The sequence below is a fragment of the Paroedura picta genome, chromosome 5, assembly GCF_049243985.1.
Source record: "Paroedura picta isolate Pp20150507F chromosome 5, Ppicta_v3.0, whole genome shotgun sequence".
Lineage (NCBI taxonomy): Eukaryota > Metazoa > Chordata > Lepidosauria > Squamata > Gekkonidae > Paroedura > Paroedura picta.
In genome coordinates, this window is record NC_135373.1 from 83,815,533 (window position 1) to 83,834,360 (window position 18,828).

The 18,828-nt window shown below is 39.9% G+C and overlaps 1 protein-coding gene across 2 annotated transcripts in view; it reads left to right on the plus strand.

Annotated features, from left to right (window-relative positions):
* TRHDE (thyrotropin releasing hormone degrading enzyme) overlaps nt 1-18,828 on the plus strand; it is a 309,348-nt gene that overhangs the window by 173,601 nt on the left and 116,919 nt on the right. For both annotated transcript variants that reach the window (XM_077338833.1, XM_077338834.1), the window contains exon 6: nt 16,337-16,474. In XM_077338833.1, coding sequence (XP_077194948.1) covers nt 16,337-16,474 — 138 coding nt within the window. The remainder of the gene's footprint in view (nt 1-16,336; nt 16,475-18,828) is intronic.

Sequence of the window (18,828 nt, forward strand, 5' to 3'; positions counted from 1 at the left end):
AGTATTTCGCTTTCAGCCAGCCCCCAATAACAATGAAACAATCCTGGATTTTTTTAAAACTTGAAATAACAGAGAGAAGCAAGCTAAGAGGAAAGAGAAGGGTTTAAACTTACCTCACCCAGTTGTTTTATTTTTCTAAATTAATAAATAAAATTTAATTTACTGATTTTGGAAAATGTCTTACCATTTGTAAAAAAAAAAAGTTTCAAAAACTTTTACAAAATCTTATACTAAAGAATGTGCATTGGAGTTGGGGCCTGGAGTTGGGGATTTTGCTTCCCACTTCTGCAGGTTGACATGCTTTCTGTCCTTGAATGTCAGAGCAGAGAAGACTATGACAACAGCAATTGCTGGTGAGTGATTTCCCTTTTCATCCATAAAATACCAAGTGTCTAATGCCTTAGCAATCACTACCTCGCTCAACGCTGAGAAAGCATTTCATAGGGCACGGTGGCCTTCTCCCATTTGCTCACTTTATAAAAGTTTGGCTGCGATGACAACTTCATTGGATGAGTCAAGGCAGACTACATCAGTGCTGGCAATCACATTGAATTCTCCTCTTTCCTTATTTGAGGTATTTTAGGAAAAGGCTGCTTTTTCTTCCCCATAGATGCCTCTCTTTATAAAAATCATGATACCTTTAAAAATAGTCATCATCATAGTTGCTAGAGATATGTGGGAGAAGCATTTCAGTAGAGGTTTATCTGTAGAATCCCAGGAGCCATGTAGGTATACTTTCTTTCCTTAAATGAACCAAAACAATTCATCACATTACAGCATTCCATGCTCTGGATGAATTCATCACTTATCTTGGAAACTGAAACTAGCTTAACACTAAAATATCTGCAGACTATAATTTTCTTTTTAAACCCTTGTTCTCAGCAAGCTTGTTCAGGAGTAAAAATAAATATTAACAAGAAGCCATTAAACTAAAACTTCATTAAACTAAATTCTCAGGGAATCTCAAAATATGTAGCTTTAGACCCTGATGAATGGTCTCTCTACTGCCTATCTCCTTCATGGACGGGATACTATTACTAATAAATGAAGGCTGTGATTAAGGTTGTGAAAAGCTTTGACTTAAAACTGCCCATCAAAGTGTTCATCTCTGTCAGTAAATATGTTCTGACAGTTTGTAAGACTCATAATGCACAAAAGGGGGAAATTATTAAAAGTTCTAGCAGTAGTCTTTTTAAACATTGATTTATTTCATTATTATTTTGGCATCTAATATTGACACTACAGCCTACTTGATCCGTCTAGCCCAACATAAAATACCATGCTGTCTCAGCATGGAGAGAGATATGACTTCATTTTCCTTTCAAAAATACCCTTTCATCTCTCTCTTCTCAGTTAAGGGCTCCGAATAAACCAAAAAGGAAACTTTTAATTAATACCACATGGGGTGTAACATCTTCCCATAGTCTCATTAGAATAAGTCTCTATTATTATTTTTCTGTTTTCAGGCAAAGAAAGAAAACTTTCTGTGTGAACATGAGAAGAAATCGCTTTGCATTTGAATATGATAGGGAAATTGGTAAATTTATACATGCTTTTGGCTGGACAATTGAAAATTCTTCTATGGGGGAAGTAAATCCTAGAAAATCCAATCCTGTCATGAGTAGTTATTGCAGTTTTGTGTTATTTCCTTTTATTATTTTTTTTCTAGTAGAATTTGTCTTGATGGCAACCTGAAATCTACCAAAATGCATTGTTGCTGCCATTATACCCTTTCTCTGACTTGGGTGAAGGATTATATTTTATCTGTTTCAGGAAAAAAAGAGAAGAAGCATTCAGTGAATGATTTACATCAGTAGAGAATTTATCTGGCATTGTAAAAAGTAATCTTCATGTATTACAATTCTTTAAAAATTAATTTCCTTTTCCCTAGAATAATAGTTAACTAATTAGTTTCTGTCATAGATATAAGTATCAAATGTGTGCATTAATAAAATATTTTTGTTACTCTAATGAATTTGCTTTTAAAATATTGTCAATTTTAAGGCTGTAGTTTTGACCACTCTGAGTTTGGTGTAGTGATTAAGAGTGCGACTTCTAATCTGACATGTCGGGTTCTATTCTGCACTCCCCCACATGCAGCCAGCAGGGTGACCTTGGGCTCACCACAGCACTGATAAAACTGTTCTGACCGAGCAGTGATATCAGGGCTCTCTCAGCCTCACCCATCTCACAGGCTGTCTGTTGTGGGGAGAGGAAAGGGAAGGCGACTGTAAGCAGCTTTGAGCCTCCTTCGGGTAGAGAAAAGCAGCATATAAGAACCAACTCTTCTTCTTCTTCTTCTTCTTCTTCTTCTTCTTCTTCTTCCTCTTCTTCTTCTTCTTCTTCTTCTTCTTCTTCTTCTTCTTCTTCTTCTTCTTCTTCTTCTTCTTCTTCTCAAGGCAGTCTGAATGATCAAAATACAACCTAGTGGCTAACTTGGCAAGGCACCGAAATGAATGGTGGTTATACATATTCAGGCGGAGGAGACAGATTAGACCTATTTCAGTCTATTTATTTATAGTTACAGTTATTTATTGACTGCCACTCCTGGGTCATGAGAGTTAGTGGTGGTTTACAAAAAAATTATAAAACCATATAAAATACAGTTACAAAAATACAACCCTATAACTGGTGGAAAAACCCCATCTAAAAACCTCCCCTCCCTTACTACCCACACCCGATGGTAGCACATACAGCCCCACACTGCTGTCTTGGGGTGGGGTAACTCCTGCCTAGAAAACCAGCACATTGTGCCTATATAGGGAGGGACCTGATCTTCCTAGCCTGGCATCAACCCACTGCCTGGCAGAAGAGCCCCATCTTGCAGGCCCTGCAGAACTGTGATAGCTCTGTCAGGGTCCTCAGCTCATTTGGGAGCTCATTCCACTAGTTTGAAGCCAGGACCAAAAAGGCTCTGGTGCTGGTTGAGGCTAGGCAAGCCTCCCAGGGACCAGGAACAACCAAACACATTCAAATCTGCAGAGTGAAGGGCTCTGCAGGGGGCATAAGGAGACAAGTGGTCCTTCAGGTAAGTGGGACCCAGGCTGTGAATGCCCTTGAAGGTAAGAACCAAAACTTTAAACTTGATCTGGAAGGTAACTGGAAACCAATGCAGCTGCCTCAGCACAGGCTGGATGTGGACCCTCCAAGATGACTGCATGAGGATCCTTCCTTCCTTCCTTCCTTCCTTCCTTCCTTCCTTCCTTCCTTCCTTCCTTCCTTCCTTCCTTCCTTCAGTACATTATAGTTAAAACAGGAGGAACATAAATTCTGGCAGCCAGCAACTACATAGAGTCAGCTTCAGAGTTCCACCATGAATACATAGTTTAGGAAGGGGAGGGAAGAGGAAGAAGGGTCAAATATTAACTGTTGTTCTGACCTCAACCAAATGCCTAGCAGAAGAGCTCTGTCTTGCAGGCCCTACAGAATTCAAAAATCTCCAACGGAGCCCTAATTTTATCTGGGAACTCATTCTATGAGGTGGGTGTTAAGGGGGGTATATCTGGAGATGCAGTTCCTTAGACATGCCAGGCCTGGACCACATAAGGCCTTAAGGGTTAAGACCAACACCTTGAATCTGATTCAGAATTCTACTGGAAGCCAAGGCAGCTGGTGGAGTATAGGCAGGATATGAGTCCTCCATTGAGTCCTGGTAAGGACTGAAGCCACTGCGTTTTGGACCAGTTGTAATTTCCAAATCAGAGACAAGGGAAGACCCATATACAGCAAGTTCCAGTAGTTTAACCTCAAGATGCTTTAATGTTTTCAGTTTTAAATGTCTGGAACCTAGTGACTGGCCAATAAATTATCTTTTCTGCTTCAGAGTTTCTGTTTAAGAGTCTCCTGTAATTGACACAAGGGTAAATGTATGTAAACCAATGAGGCTACTCTGATGTAAGTCTGCATTAAAGGATTTTAGACTTTCTTCATGTATTCCAAGTAGGAGAGGTTAAGTGAGGGAGGCTGCTGAAATGTTCAAAATGTACAAAAAAGTAATTAGGGAACCCATGTGGGGAAGTCTGAAGTCCCACCAAATGTGCAGTTGTCAGAAGCGGTGCAACAGGCAGGAAAACGTGAAAGGTAACTGCAGTCTGGGAAAAAAAAACAGAGTTGTACTTGATTAGTATTTGATCAGTCAACTTGCTAAAAGAAGTAAATTAACAAGGGGATTTAATTGTTCATGTAGCTTTCATTTACTTCTCCTTTTTGCGTGCTTTGTGATGTTATAGTTCAAAATGTGGTAAAGGATATGACTTCTGCATACTTATTCTGTTGTCTTGAGTATTAATCAAGTTTATCAAAATTCTGTACTGTATCAGAGTTGCTGTAGTTCAGATAGTGGTTCACTTCACATAATAGGTAATTATGCCAACTCATTACAGAAATTGTTTCTTGTTTTCTTTAAGCAGACTATCAATGGTAATATGAAAAATAGGGTATGCAAATTTAGAGTTGGTGTTCCTGTCTCAGTGACTGACCCAATTCCAATTCAGAGAGGAGGTAAATAGGGCTGTGTCCTGGCCCCCATGCTGTTTAATCTTTACCTGAATGATATTGTTTTGAGGTTAACTGGACCAGAGTTTACTCCTCCCTCCTTTGGGCAGCAAAAAGTATCAATCCTATTATATGTGGATGATATGGTTTTAGTTTCATGCACCTGCATTTGTTTAAAGAGATTGTTGATCAAACTAGGAGATTACTTTAATGAGGAGGCTCTTAATATAAATTACAACAAGACAAAAATCATGGTCTTTAGGAGAAGGCCAAAGAGATCTAAATGGAACATCCATTATATTCCCATTGAACAAAGCAGTTCATTCAACTACCTGGGAGTGACCTTCACTGAGACACTGAGTTGGAACAACCATTTAGCCTTAATTAAGGCCTCCACTCTTAAAATAATTGGGGACATACTAAGATTCTATGCATCTAAGGATGGATTTCTTATTGATCCAGTGATAAAACTATTCATAATCAAGGCCTTACCCCATCTCCTTTATGGTATTGAAGTCTGGGGATGGAGGGATCACCTGATTTCTAGTTTGGAAGTGATTCAGAATCACTTCCTTAGACATATTTTGGCCTTACCTAGAGGAATTCTGCACATATGTGTGCAGAGATAGGGCTTCCATCGATCAGGGCTCGAGTCCACTTAGCTTTGTTAAAATTTTGAACAAAACATAGGAAAAACACTACCAATCTAATATTCAAGCAATGTTTTGAGCTAACCCTGAATATTCATCCTTTTCAACTTGCCTGCTATGATAAAATATGATCACGGTATTCCATCCCAGATGATTTATTAAGAGCACAACTTGGTGGGTCTAATCTGAGAGACTGGATCTTTAATAGTGATGCCATATTGTATAGACAAACAATAATAAAATCTAATTTTCCCCCTTTGTTTAAACTATTCAAAACAGTCCATCTCAGATCAGACTATTTAGTAACCCATTTTTGTACAAAAACTTCAAATGGCGTTTGCCCATTTACGCTTTCAAACTATGCCATCAGCCCTACTCTCAGGCCATTTTTCTGGTGTATCTTTTGCCCTTTGCCTATGTATTTGTGGCATGGGTAGTTAAACTGCGGCCCTCAAGATGTCAATGGACTACAAATCCCATGAGCCAGCATTCGCTCGTGGGAATTGTAGTCCATGGACATCTGGAGGGCTTCAGTTTGTCTACCCCAGATTTGTGGAGAACCTGCTGTTGAAGACATCTATCATTATGTTTTGGATTGTGCACTATACTTGGAGCCAAGAACCAAATATATTGAGATATTTTTGAGTGGCCAGACCTTCCCTGCGAATTCGGACAAAATGGTCTTTTTATTATCAGATACGAACCCCCTAATCAGTTATAATGTTTCACTATTTGCATTAGTAGCAAGGAAAATTTGAGCCAAATTTACGCCACCAGAGAGCTAGAGACCTGAATTCTTATTGTCTTTTATTATCTACGGACCACTGCATATATTGTTCTAATTCTTTTATTGTTTTTTTTATATCAACGAATACGATATTGATGGCATTGTAATGGCCTATGGCTGAAAATAATAAAGTCTTATATATACATACATGAAAGATAGTGCAGTGTAGTAGTTACAGAATCAAATAAGGAATCAGGAGACCTAAGTTCCAGTCTTCACATAGTCATAAAGCTCTCTGGGTGACCAGTAGTCAGTTTCTCTCTCGGGCCAAGGGACCAAGCCCTATGAAGATAGGTTGAGGGACTTGGGAATGTTCAGCCTGGAGAAAAGGAGGTTGAGAGGGGACATGATAGCCCTCTTTAAGTATTTGAAAGGTTGTCACTTGGAGGGGGGCAGGATGCTGTTTCTGTTGGCTGCAGAGGAGAAGACACGCAGTAATGGGTTTAAACTTCAAGTACAACGATATAGGCTAGATATCAGGAAAAAAATTTTCACAGTCAGAGTAGTTCAGCAGTGGAATAGCTTGCCTAAGAAGGTGGTGAACTCCCCCTCACTGGCAGTGTTCAAGCAAAGGCTGGATACACACTTTTCTTGGATGCTTTAGGATGCTTAGGGCTAATCCTGCGTTGAGCAGGGGGTTGGACTAGATGGCCCATATGGCCCCTTCCAACTCTATGATTCTATGATTCTATGATATGTCACAATATTTTTGTGCAGACAAAATGGAGATTGGGAGAAGCATGTATATCAACCTAAGTATTCTGGGCAACCTTGTAAATGGTTGTGAGAGAGGATGGTCAATAGCACTTAGTAATGGTGAATCTTCAAAACATATTGGTAAAAGATTTTTTCTCTTTTGTAGTTCTTCCTTCAGATTGCCAGTTGTAATATCATGTATGTATATAAGTTGGACAGATATTATAACCTTTCCTATTGCTAATGTCTGGTAAAAATTATCCATTTGAGAAAAGATGTAACTAAGCATTGTGTCTGGTATATGACTTAGAAAACAGAATTACCTTATTAAATAGTATTCACACAGGTATATTAATCTGTGAACTATATGAATGGTTGTCCCAGAACATTCCTTTAACACTGAGTCCTTTGATCTCATGTGTATACTAATTATTAGTAATGGCTTATATTGAGCTGTTCCTTTGTTCTGGTATTGGATGAAATACAGTTTTTCTCCTCATCTTAAATTCTTCGGTCCTCCTGTTTTGAAAACTGTTTTTCATATGGATGGTTCAAATACTGCATTATTGTCATTTTATCTAAAGTCTTGTTTATGCCTCAGTGGCCATTATGAAAGCAGGAACAGTGGTGTCCAAATTACATTATCCTTACCATTTTATATAGATAATAAACTTTGCTGCAGCTTGAGAAAAAGAAGGAACAGATTGCTTAAAAAGAACAGGCACAGAAATTGACTGAAATGCCTTCCTGGAAATCTTTTTATATAATTTATAATTCTAAGCAAAAATGGGAAGAAAATAGGCACAGTATTTTATCTGTACTTATTTTAACAACTACTGTTTTGCTTTCTAAATTTAGCTAGGGATGGCCCCAACTGGTTCATGAGCCAAAATTCATCACTATTTTGGCCCAGTTTGTGCTCCCCAAAGATTTCCCCTGAACAGTTCTCAGACAACCCATGTTCTGACCCAAGTCTCCAAAAACATCTGAGTGGTGCTTAAGGAGGCCATCTCTTGGTCCATGTACTATATGGGGTACTGAGTGGACTGAGAGGATATCAAGACTGATGCAGACATCTCTTCCAAGCAGTGGAGAATCCTCATTTTGAATTGCTCTACTGGGACAATTTCAATGAGCCACAAATGCCCTTAATGGCTTTACGTGGGTACCTCCTAAAGCAACTAGTGTGACTGGTATTGCATAATGTGCAGTTTCCCCATCAAAGCTTTAGCCCCTGCTGTACAGATGGTGTTTGCTTCAGCTGCAGTCCTGGTTTAAAAGACTCTGGGAGACCTTCAATTGTTACTGTACTGTACTGTGCCATGTCTCAGACTGATCAAAATAGACAGTGAGTCCATGGATAGCTCTGCATGTTCTTCCTTCTTTCTGTACACTTTAGCAAAATGATTTTTCCTTAAGTATTTGTAACATTTACTGCAAATCTTCAGTAGTTTGGCTGGGGCAGGCATTTGTGGTGGTAGACTTGCATGCTTGTTGCAAGGAACTAGAAGTTTTGCTTTTGCTCCACAGCAAGTTATGTTGCTTTTGCAGACATAGTTCTGGTTTGGGCACTTGTAAGGGCCTTTGTTCTGCAGATATAAATTGCTTGCTGCTGAGACCAAGCTTTTCTAGGAGTTTCTCCAGGAGTTTGCTATCACTTATACTAAACACAGCATTGTCCCTTGATGTAAGATCCTGAAAAGGACCAAACTCACAATGATATGCTTTTTGTCTTAGCTCAATGGCAAAATCATCAATTTCAGCAGCCTCATATAGTAATTGCCAGAACTGGTGTCTCTCAAACACAGGGTTCTTTATGCATTTTGAAAGCTGCTAAAACCTATTATGGTTTCTGTTAGGGTGTGCAAACATAACTTGAAAATTATTGTAAACTTCATGGGCTTTGTTTCCTGTGCAGTGAAGCAGGACTGCAATTTTGTAATCCTCAATCTCTTTTTGAGTCTTAGTGCAAGACTTGGTGTAAGGTACAGTGTTAATTTTTATTCCTACCTCTTCCAAATTTCCCCAAAATTTCTCACAAAGGATATATCTGATAGAGGCTTGAAATGCTCCATTGGTTTATGAGAGATGCATCTGGAACCTTCCTGTTCAACTCTGGAGACCCAAAGGAGATACTGGCTAACTTCTGGCAAGACGTAATGCCTCCCTTTGGCTGTATTCACTCAGACAACTGTTCTCAAGTCCAGCCAGCAGAGACAAACTGGCTCAAAACATCAGCTGTTTATTTGCAAGGAAATAATTTCAACAACTTCAGTTACCAAACAAAGCTGGAAAGAGAGTTCCACCCAGTAGGACCAAACTAAATCACACAGATATTAGGGGATGAGCAGACTGTTCCATTACATACATACATGTTTATAATAAATATACAACATAAGCCACTGATATTAGCATTGTACACTTCCTAAGAGACTTGCTGTGGACTGAGTGTAGAAGGCACGAACTTTCTTTTCAAATAGAAAGCATACTACAGATTCTTCTAAATTAAACCATGATAATAGAGTTCTTCCTCTTCTTAAGGTATGGAATCCAATTGATGACCTAATTATGCCTCGGTACACAGTAAAGTTGGATCTATATTGTATTTTAGGTGACCATCACAAAGTACAAGGTAGAAGGAATAACAACTGGCAGGGTCTTCCCTTCCTATCAAAATAGATAAGTTTCTATACAAAGTTTGTTTCTCTCTACAGTAAAACTATTTTATTATTTTAAGCATCTAGGATAAAGTGACCAGATTTGGAGGGAGGGAAGGTGGGATGCGCTGCTGCCACAGCCACCACAGTGGCAGCGGCGGCGCCCCCTCCCCTCCCCCTCCCTCCCTGGCTCACCGTTGCCTCCCAACGTCTCCTCCTGTGCTGGAGGATGAGGCGTTGCCAAGCAGGAACTCGCGGCAGTGGTGCACATTTGGTCTGAAAGTGCAGAGGAGTGATTGTTCCTTGCCCTCCTTAAATGGTGCTCGTCAGCTAGAGGGTGCCCCTAATAAACCTCTCACCTGACTGCTTTTGAAGGGGCACCCTCTCCTGTGTCGACCCAGTGAATGTCGATGGGAGGGGGGAAATACCCTGAGTGTGTGGAACAGATGGAACGAGACAGATATAGGGAAATAAAGAACTTGCATGTGGGCAATTTGGCAGGGAGGCTGGAATGCTGAAAGACTGAGGGCTGTGCCGGTGCTTGGGCTCACAGTCCACTGGAGGGAAGGGCAGCTGAGGAAGCTGCTGCAAGGGCTGCTGGGCTATGGGCGGGACGGGACCCAGACCTAAGATGGCGGTGGCGCTTGTGGGGGGGGAGGCAGTGGAGGCTTGAAAGGAAGGTGATTGGACCGTGAGGCTTGGGCTGTGGAGGCGTCAGGTGGCTGTGCCAGTGCTTGGGTTCGCAGGAGGGATTATAGAGAGCAAGGCAGGGAGCAGTGGGCTACGGAGAACCTGGCTCAGGCCAGGCTGCCATGGGACACCACAGGACATTCTGCCAATGGACCGGGATGCGGGACATTGGGAGAAAACCAGGGACCGTCCCGGTGTTTTCAGGGCATATGGTCACTATAATCTAGGTGGTATGCGCTGATAACAGGTATCCTTTCACACTAAGGAAACATCCCTGGGCACTATGGTCTGAAGTATAATCAGTAGTTATGGGATAAGAGGACAAGTCCTCTTGTAGATTAAAAACTGATTAGTTCACAGGAAACAAAGAATTAGTAAAAATGGACTGTTTTCACAGTGCTTACAAAATTATGCATGGGATAGAGAGGGAAGAGAATGAAATACTTTTCTCCCTTTCTTACAATACAAAAACTCATAGGCACTCAATGACCAATAAGCTTAGAAAAAATAAATTGAAGTACTTAGAGGGCCATCTTGGTTAGTTGTTCAGAGCAGCAGCCATTAATCTGGAGAACTGGGTTTTATTCCCCACTCCCCCATATGCAACCAGCTGGGTGACCTTGGGCCAGTCACAGTTCTCTTAGCCTCACCTACCGCACAAGGTATCTGTTGTGACAATTATAAGCCATTTCAACACTCCTTCAGGTAATAAAAAATTGGGTACAAAATACCAACTCTTTTCCTTCTTCTGCCAAAGAGTAATGTACACGTGGAATTTGGTGCTACAAGTATAGACAGCTTCAAGAGGGAATTGGATAAACATATGGAGCAGAGGTCCATGAGTGGATATTAGTCACAAGGAACAGATGTAACTCCAGGGAATGGTAGAGGATAGGAAGGCCTGGATGATCTTTATCCACAGGGTCGCGATGGGTCAGACATGACTTTGCAACTAACAACAACAACATAGATGGAACACTCTGTCTGGGGCAGAGATGCTCTATATTCTTGCTGAAGGGGGCTTCTGGAGTTTTGGATCCACTGGTGAATCTCCTTATGGCACTTGGGTTTTGATCACTGTGTGACACAGAATTTTGGACAGTCTATTGGCTGGCTCCAACATGGCTTATCTTATGACACTACTAGGCTGAAGAGGCTGTGGTGGTGCCAGGTAGAATCTGATGCCAACAATAAAAAGCTAGGCAGTGCTTGATTGCCTTTCTTGTTCTTATCCACATGCCTTGTCTCCTCTGGCTCTCAGAAGTGACCCATTGCCTGGGGGTCCATTGTTAGATGGCTCTGCATAACTGGTGCTTAAGTCATCAACAGCTAACAGTGGAGGGGTGGAAAACAGCAACATTCTGGACTCAAAGTGAGGTGTATAAGACATGTTGGAAGGGATGATGGATGTGGGAAGAAGCTGACAGAAACTTAAAGCTGTAAGTAGGGATGGCAAATGAGTATCTCGTTGTATTTGTTTGTAACAGATCTCCATTCTCTCTAATCCTCCTCATTGTACTAGAATGTACGCCACTTCTTACAATTTCTTTTACAACAATTTCTAGCCTTCTCTTTTCTGTAGCATCTTTTCTTCTGCCTTTTTATATTCTTGCTTTGTACTGCTAACATAGGGAGTTGTGATGGATCTGCTCACGGGGGGCAGGTTAGGCCTCCAAACTTTTGTGGTTGTAGGAGGCTTTAGAGCCCTAGGTATAATAGGTTTTGTACTGAGATTTTATGGGGGTTTATGTTATAAGCCGCCTTGAGTCTTCGGAAAGCGGTGGGATATAATAATGATGCTAACGATGAAGAAGCAGCAGCAGCAGCCAATTGCTCTTGTAAAATCAAAGAAAGACAGGTTGGGAAGAAGCTGACAGAAACCTACAGATATTCTAATGTTACACATCAAGGTTGACTCTATGCCACTGTTTCCATGTCATCTGACTGAAGATCACAATTGTCACTAGAGGGCTGACCAAATGGTTTTGTGGAATGCTGACTTTGTATTATGTTTGAACCAAGCCACAATCACCATTAATAGCCCTATTCTCTTGTCTAAGAGGATGAACAGTGTGGTACTTCTAGGCAATTAGGCACACTGTTCAGTAGTGTAAATACTTAATCATCTCTAGATATGTTTCTTGTACTCTGGTACATTTTCACAGAAAAGCAAGTTTTCATACGGATCAGAAATGGAATAGCTTTTTAATTATTTAAATTAACATATTGATAACTAGAATGTTTCCATATACGGAATTACATCAAGATGATACCAATCAGATATTTTTAATCTCTATTCTGTCTTTTTACAAAAATGCATCAAATGTCAGTTCAGAAGTTTGTGCAAGATAGAGAAACATGAAATTATATAATTTTATGGAGGCATAGTTGATAAGATTTAACTAGAATTTTTAATACATCTTTTATATGTATTTGAAAAATTGAGACAATTAAGTTCGTATCTTGGAATATCTGTACTATGGTATAGAATCCTGTAGTTTTCTGATACTCACATTATTCCTTTTTAAAATTATAGACTATCTGGTGGCCCAGGATAAGACAGTCATAACTGATAGAAACAAGTTTTTGCCTAAAAGCAATAGGATTCCGTTAAACCTTTTTGATGAAGGGTAGAATTCAGGTTTTTAATAATTCTTGCAACATTCTTCATGTCTTTGAGAGCCTGTGGCATAATTTACCTCTTATCAATGCTGTTAATCCCCCCAAATTATGGCCAAGGCAAGAAAATAAACATTTAGTTAACATGGCTACACTGATCAATTTTGGTATGCAACAGTGTTCAGAAAGCCTGCAAAAACCAGAGGACTTGCCATTGGTTGATCTATCAGGCAACTCTCACTCTAACCTCCTTGCCTCGATTAAGGGAGAGATGCAGAAGATCAGCTCCTCAATTAGTATAGCACTGGTGGGCATCCAATACAGAGGGGCAAAATGTAAATCTAGAAACAGATGCCTAAAGAGAAGATGGAAAATATCCTGGAACAGCTACAAAGAGCAGACGATCAACATAAAAATCTCCCATGAAGTTGCTACTAAAAAAGATAAACATTTTGAGATCTGAAAGAGATAGAAACAGAGGAAATGTGAAAGAAGCTCAATATGTTAAAACATTTTTTAACATATTACAAAACCTGGAATATGGCTAGCCAATGAAAAAGATATTCAGGGCTGTTTTGTTAACTTTTATAAATAAATGTATAAGACCCAAATCCAGGATGTGTCAGTTACACAGAAGTTTTTTCAGATTTAACCTTAGAAAAATGCATACAAGAACATTTAAAAAATTGAATCAGAATATAGTTGTCCAAGGAGTGAATGATGCTCTAATAGTGCTCACGAGAGGGAGAGCACCGGGCCCTGATGGACTAATGGTGGAATATTATAAGAAGATTATTGAAATTATTACAGTACCACTTCAACAAGTGATGAATGAAATTATACAGCAGCCTAACAAAGTGACTCCAAAATTGTGGAAGCAAGCTTATCTAGCACTGATTCATAAAGAACATATGGACCCACTAATTCCACAGTCATACAAACCAATCTCACTTTTGAATGTGGATTACAATTTTTTTGCAAAAATTATGTTGGAGAGGTTGGAAAAAAATGTATATCCAAACTCATTCACGAAGATCAAACCGGTTTTATGCCTAAGAAATTTATGAAAAACAATGCACAATTTGTTCTCAATGCCTTGGAATTTGCAAAGACATCTGGAAGAAAAATGGCATTTATCTTTCTAGAAGCCAAGAAAGCCTTTGACAATGTTTCCTGGTGTTTCCTTAAGAACATGTTACTCATAATGGACTGTGGAGAAAATTATTTGAAATGGGTCCAGCAAGCAGGTATTGCAAGCAGGAAGCAAGACTTCTGGTGAGTGGTGTGATTGCTACTTTTGCTATTATTATTCAGTTGGATCTTAGAAGTTTTGGCAGTAAAAATAAGAAAAGATAATTTGCTCTGCAGGCTGAATACTGGGTACCAATTCATTATGCCCTTGGCATCATTAGGTAAGTTCAGTCTGTAGTGTCAGAAGCCAAGGGAGTCAGTTCACCAAGGATGATGGGCAGGGTACGGAGTCGAAAGCTGGGCTAAAGTCAAATGCCAAAAGAGAGTTCCAAAGCCGTGCCATGGTTGAGTAGCCAGGGAGTAGAGTCAAAAGCTGAACTGGAGGAAGGTACCAGGAATGGAGTCAAGGGGAGAAGCCAAAGTAAGGTAACAGGAAAGAAGTCAAAAATAAAGCTGAAGTCAGGAACCAGGAACAAAGTCAAGAGTCAAGCCAAAGTGAGGAACCAGGAACAAATGGGCAGAGCTTCACTGCAGCGACTAGAAACACTGGGCATCTAGGCAGACAGGCAAGGAGCACACTTATTTCACTCATGGAGAGGCTTGCCCAAAGACTCTCCTTAAGTACACCTCAGCTAGATGGGGAAGCTGGCCTTAGTCCTTGTCTGAGGAAGGAGCCTCAGCTATATCCTACAGGGACTGACAGCATGCTGACAGCTGCCCCAGTCTTCTGACTGCTGTCAGATTTGTTTGGCAGCACCTCCGCTGCCACTCTGGTGAGTCCTCCAGGCTGGACAGAGTCTTTCCCCTGGACATAGAGGATGCTTGCAGGTAGAAGCCTGGCTGGAACAAGGCTGTTCCTCATCTGATGAGTCGAACTGGTCCTGATCCTCAACAAAATCCTCAATGGCAGGTGCTGGCGCTGAGGGTGATGTGATGAGTTCAGGTTCCCATCTGATGGACTTGCACCCTCTGGGGCACCTGCTGGTGGCAGTTCCAGAGGCATAGGGTGTGTGGGCATGAAACATATACCTGGTATAAAACTTGATGGCGAAGAAGAGTATGAGATTAGAAGCTATGCAGATGATGTGTTCCTTACTTTGACAGAACATCAGTTCCAAAGCTGATGAACTTTTTAAACGAATCTGGACAAGTGACTGGCCATAGAATAAGAAGACCAAAATCATTTTTTAAAGTGTGGATCCTCTGGAGATTGCTATGTTGGCTAATTTGTCCGGCTGTGAAGTGAACCCCAAAAAGACAAAGTATCTGGAAGTCTGCGCAGACAAAAACTTAAAACATCTATACCAAAACAATTACAAATGTGTATGTCAGAAGATTCAGAAAGATCTTCAAGGATGGACTAACATTTTCTTGGTCAGCCAGAATTGCAACTTTCATTACTGGGCTCCTTTTTGGATTGAAGACCCTTCTGAGTCTTAATAGAAGTGCTTTTGTTTCTTTGGTGACCTATTGCAGACTAGGGCTTGTCAGTCTTTCCCTATATGCGTGATGTTCTGATCAGGTCATCCCTTTTCACAGAGGTTGGCCAATGTGGAACAGATCATTGCCTGCCTTCAAACCTTTGTAATCAACAAGAAAAGCTGCCTGGTATCTTCTTGGTGCATTCTTCAGCTTTGTATATTTTTTGTCACAGGAATGGCAACTCAAGGTTTTGGTACTGTTCGTCCAAGAGATCATACTGAAGTCCCAACATAGCATTCTGATTCTGATAAAGTTTCTGGGCATGCTAGTGTCCTGCCAGGATGTGGTTCTTCAAGGCATGGAAGTCAATACATACCTTCATCTGGTATCACATTGACAAGAAGAGAGTTTTCCAAACAAGTGCTGACAAGTTAAATTTCAAGTGGACTACCATGGGGTCCATGGCTTTTGCATATCATATATATTAATTATAAATGCCCTGTACTGGACCACTGGAGAAGAGATAGATGGTTCACTTACTGTGTTCTCAGTGATCCTATGGTCTCTTACTACTGACACAGTCCCAGAGATAATTTTTTGTTGTTTCCTCTTACTGTTTGATTTTAATAGCTGGCTGTTAGAGTTAGTATATTTTTATAGTTATTGAGAGTTACATGGCCTCTGGAAAAGTGCCTCTAGGGAGGATTTTTTTCCTCATTGGTTGTGACTACTTCACAATTGGACCACCAGTTAAGGAAATTCATAATAACTGAACTTTCCATTTTCTTAACCTTTTATTCTGGAAGAAAGTGGGATATTTAAACACTGTCTTTGTAAAATTTTGTGTTCCATGCAATCATCTTTGCCAAGAAAGAGATTGTTATGTTATATACCCTAATTATATTGCCTTATTTTTATGACATAATAGAGCTACTCCAAAGATATGTGGAAGCTTTTGTTATGTACAGAACCTCCATGAAGAATTATTTTATTATTCACACATGCTGCTCCCCCATACATCTGCTGGATATCGATAGACATTGGTACCTTTTAAAAGTATTATATAAAGCTTCCATCTTCACACACACACACCCTATATCTGAATATGTGCATGTTTTGTTGTATTTCAGGAGAAGCAGAGATTTTTGACTGATGTATTGCATGAAGTAATGCTGCTTGATGGCCTGGCCAGTTCACATCCAGTATCACAGGAAGTGCAACAAGCCACAGACATTGACAGGGTATTTGACTGGATTGCCTATAAAAAGGTGGGAATTAAAAATGGTTTATGGCTATTGGAATTGTTCCATTATGTTTTATCCCCATGACTGTACACACAGCTTGTATACATTATGATCATAATAATTTGACCTCTTACCTAACAAGAAAGTATGCTTCATGGCAAAATTCCATCTATTAATAGTTCTCTTTTGTGTGTAGAACATGAAATACATGAGTGGCCCACTTTCTAATGTATTAACAGTTCTTGGTAAGCTCAGCTATATGTCCTGTATTTATACTTACAGTATTTCCCACATAATAAATGTCTACATGAGATTTATAAATGCCATGCAAAATATAGGATTTCACATGAGATGATGGAGGTGTTTATTGTGTATTTCAGTGATTTTCCTATTACAAAAATTCTTGCGTTGATTGAACCTCAAAAGAGTTAACTTTACAAAATAAAAAAAAAACAAAGCTTTTCTGTTTGTTTATTTAATTAATAAGACACTGGTTTTAATAATAATGATTAGTTTCATTTTGTGTTAGTCATCATTTATTTTTGTATTAATTAGTAGAAAATCTGCCCCCCCCCCTGATGCTAAGCAGTGGTATGCCAGGGACATCTATAGCAGGAGTTATGACTTCCCTCTTACTACTTCCCCCTATTGGATGTTGTTGGAGGGAGATGGGGGGTGGTTTATACCACCATGTTTTCTTATTTATATGCTGTAATTTTATGTCCTGTTGGATATTTTAATGGGGTTTTTACTGGGGTTTTAAATTTATGGACTATTTGTAACCCCCCACAAGCCAGTTCCAGGATTGGTGGGAAATAAAAATCTAAATAAAATCAATCAATCAATCAATAAAGTTTAAAAATATTTTATATTTTTTATTTGCATTAAAACTGAAAATATACTAACTAGTATAAAAATGTCATTTGGAAAAAAAGCAGATCACACTCTGGCCATGGAATTAGAAACATTTGCAAACATTTGGTTTTTATTCTAGGGCTTCAAATCTGATCCATTAGAGTCAATAGTTTCTTCCCATCTATGATTTCAACAAGATTTTCATGAAGGTTCTTGCTGATCATATTTGGAATGAGTTTGCTCTCATTGTGGTATGTGCTTCTCTTTGCTCTGTAGGACATTATCACGATGTATCTTCTTATCTTCAGCCATTTTCTTGAACGATTTTCTTCCTCTTAGCCTTCAGTTGTCTTTCTCTCCCTCTTGTTTTAAGGAACATGTGAAGATTTTGCTAACTATGATTATATCACTGTTCTGCTTATAAAATGTCACAAACTTCCTTTACATCATATAGGTCGGCTAGTTACTAGATTAGGTCCTAATTAGGCAACATTGTCATAAAATTGTATCCTATCTATATTGGTAATATTAATGTGTTTTAACAACATTATCGTGTTACAGCTTTTCTATCATACTCATCTTCTAGTAACACCTTGGACAAACAAGATTTTGGGGGTATAAGCTTTCAAGAATTAAAGCTCCCTCATCAAAGTTTTCAAGGGAGCTTTGACTGAAAAGATTGCCTTGAAAATCGTTAGCCTTTAACATGCTATGTTGTTGTTAGGTGCGAAGTCGTGTCCGATCCATCGCGGACCCATGGACAATGATCCTCCAGGCCTTCCTGTCCTCTACCATTCCCCGGAGTCCGTTTAAGTTTGCACCTACTGCTTCAGTGACTCCATCCAGCCACCTCATTCTCTGTTGTCCCCTTCTTCTTTTGCCCTCGATTGCTCCCAGCATTAGGCTCTTCTCCAGGGAGTCCTTCCTTCACATGAGGTGGCCAAAGTATTTGAGTTTCATCTTCAGGATCTGGCCTTCTAAGGAGCAGGCAGGGCTGATCTCCTCTAGGACTGATCGGTTTGTCCAAGGGACTGTCAAGAGTCTTCTCCAGCACCAGAATTCAAAAGCCTCAATTCTTTGACGCTTGGCCTTCCTTATGGTCCAACTTTCACAGCCATACATTGCAACTGGAGAGACCATAGCCTTGACTAAACACACTTTTGTTGGCAGGGTGATGTCTCTGCTTTTTAGGATGCTGTCTAGATTTGCTATAGTTTTCCTCCCCAGGAGCAAGCGTCTTTTAATTTCTTTGCTGCAGTCCCCATCTGCAGTGATCTTGGAGCCCAGGAAAATAAAATCTGTCACTATCTCCATTTCTTCCCCATCTATTTGCCAAGAATTGAGAGGGCCGGATGCCATGCTCTTTGTTTTCTTGATGTTGAGTTTCAAGCCAACTTTTGCACTCTCCTCCTTCACCCGCATTAACAGGCTCTTTAGTTCCTCTTCACTTTCTGCCATTAGAGTGGTATCATCTGCATATTTGAGGTTGTTGATATTTCTCCCTGCAATCTTGATCCCAATTT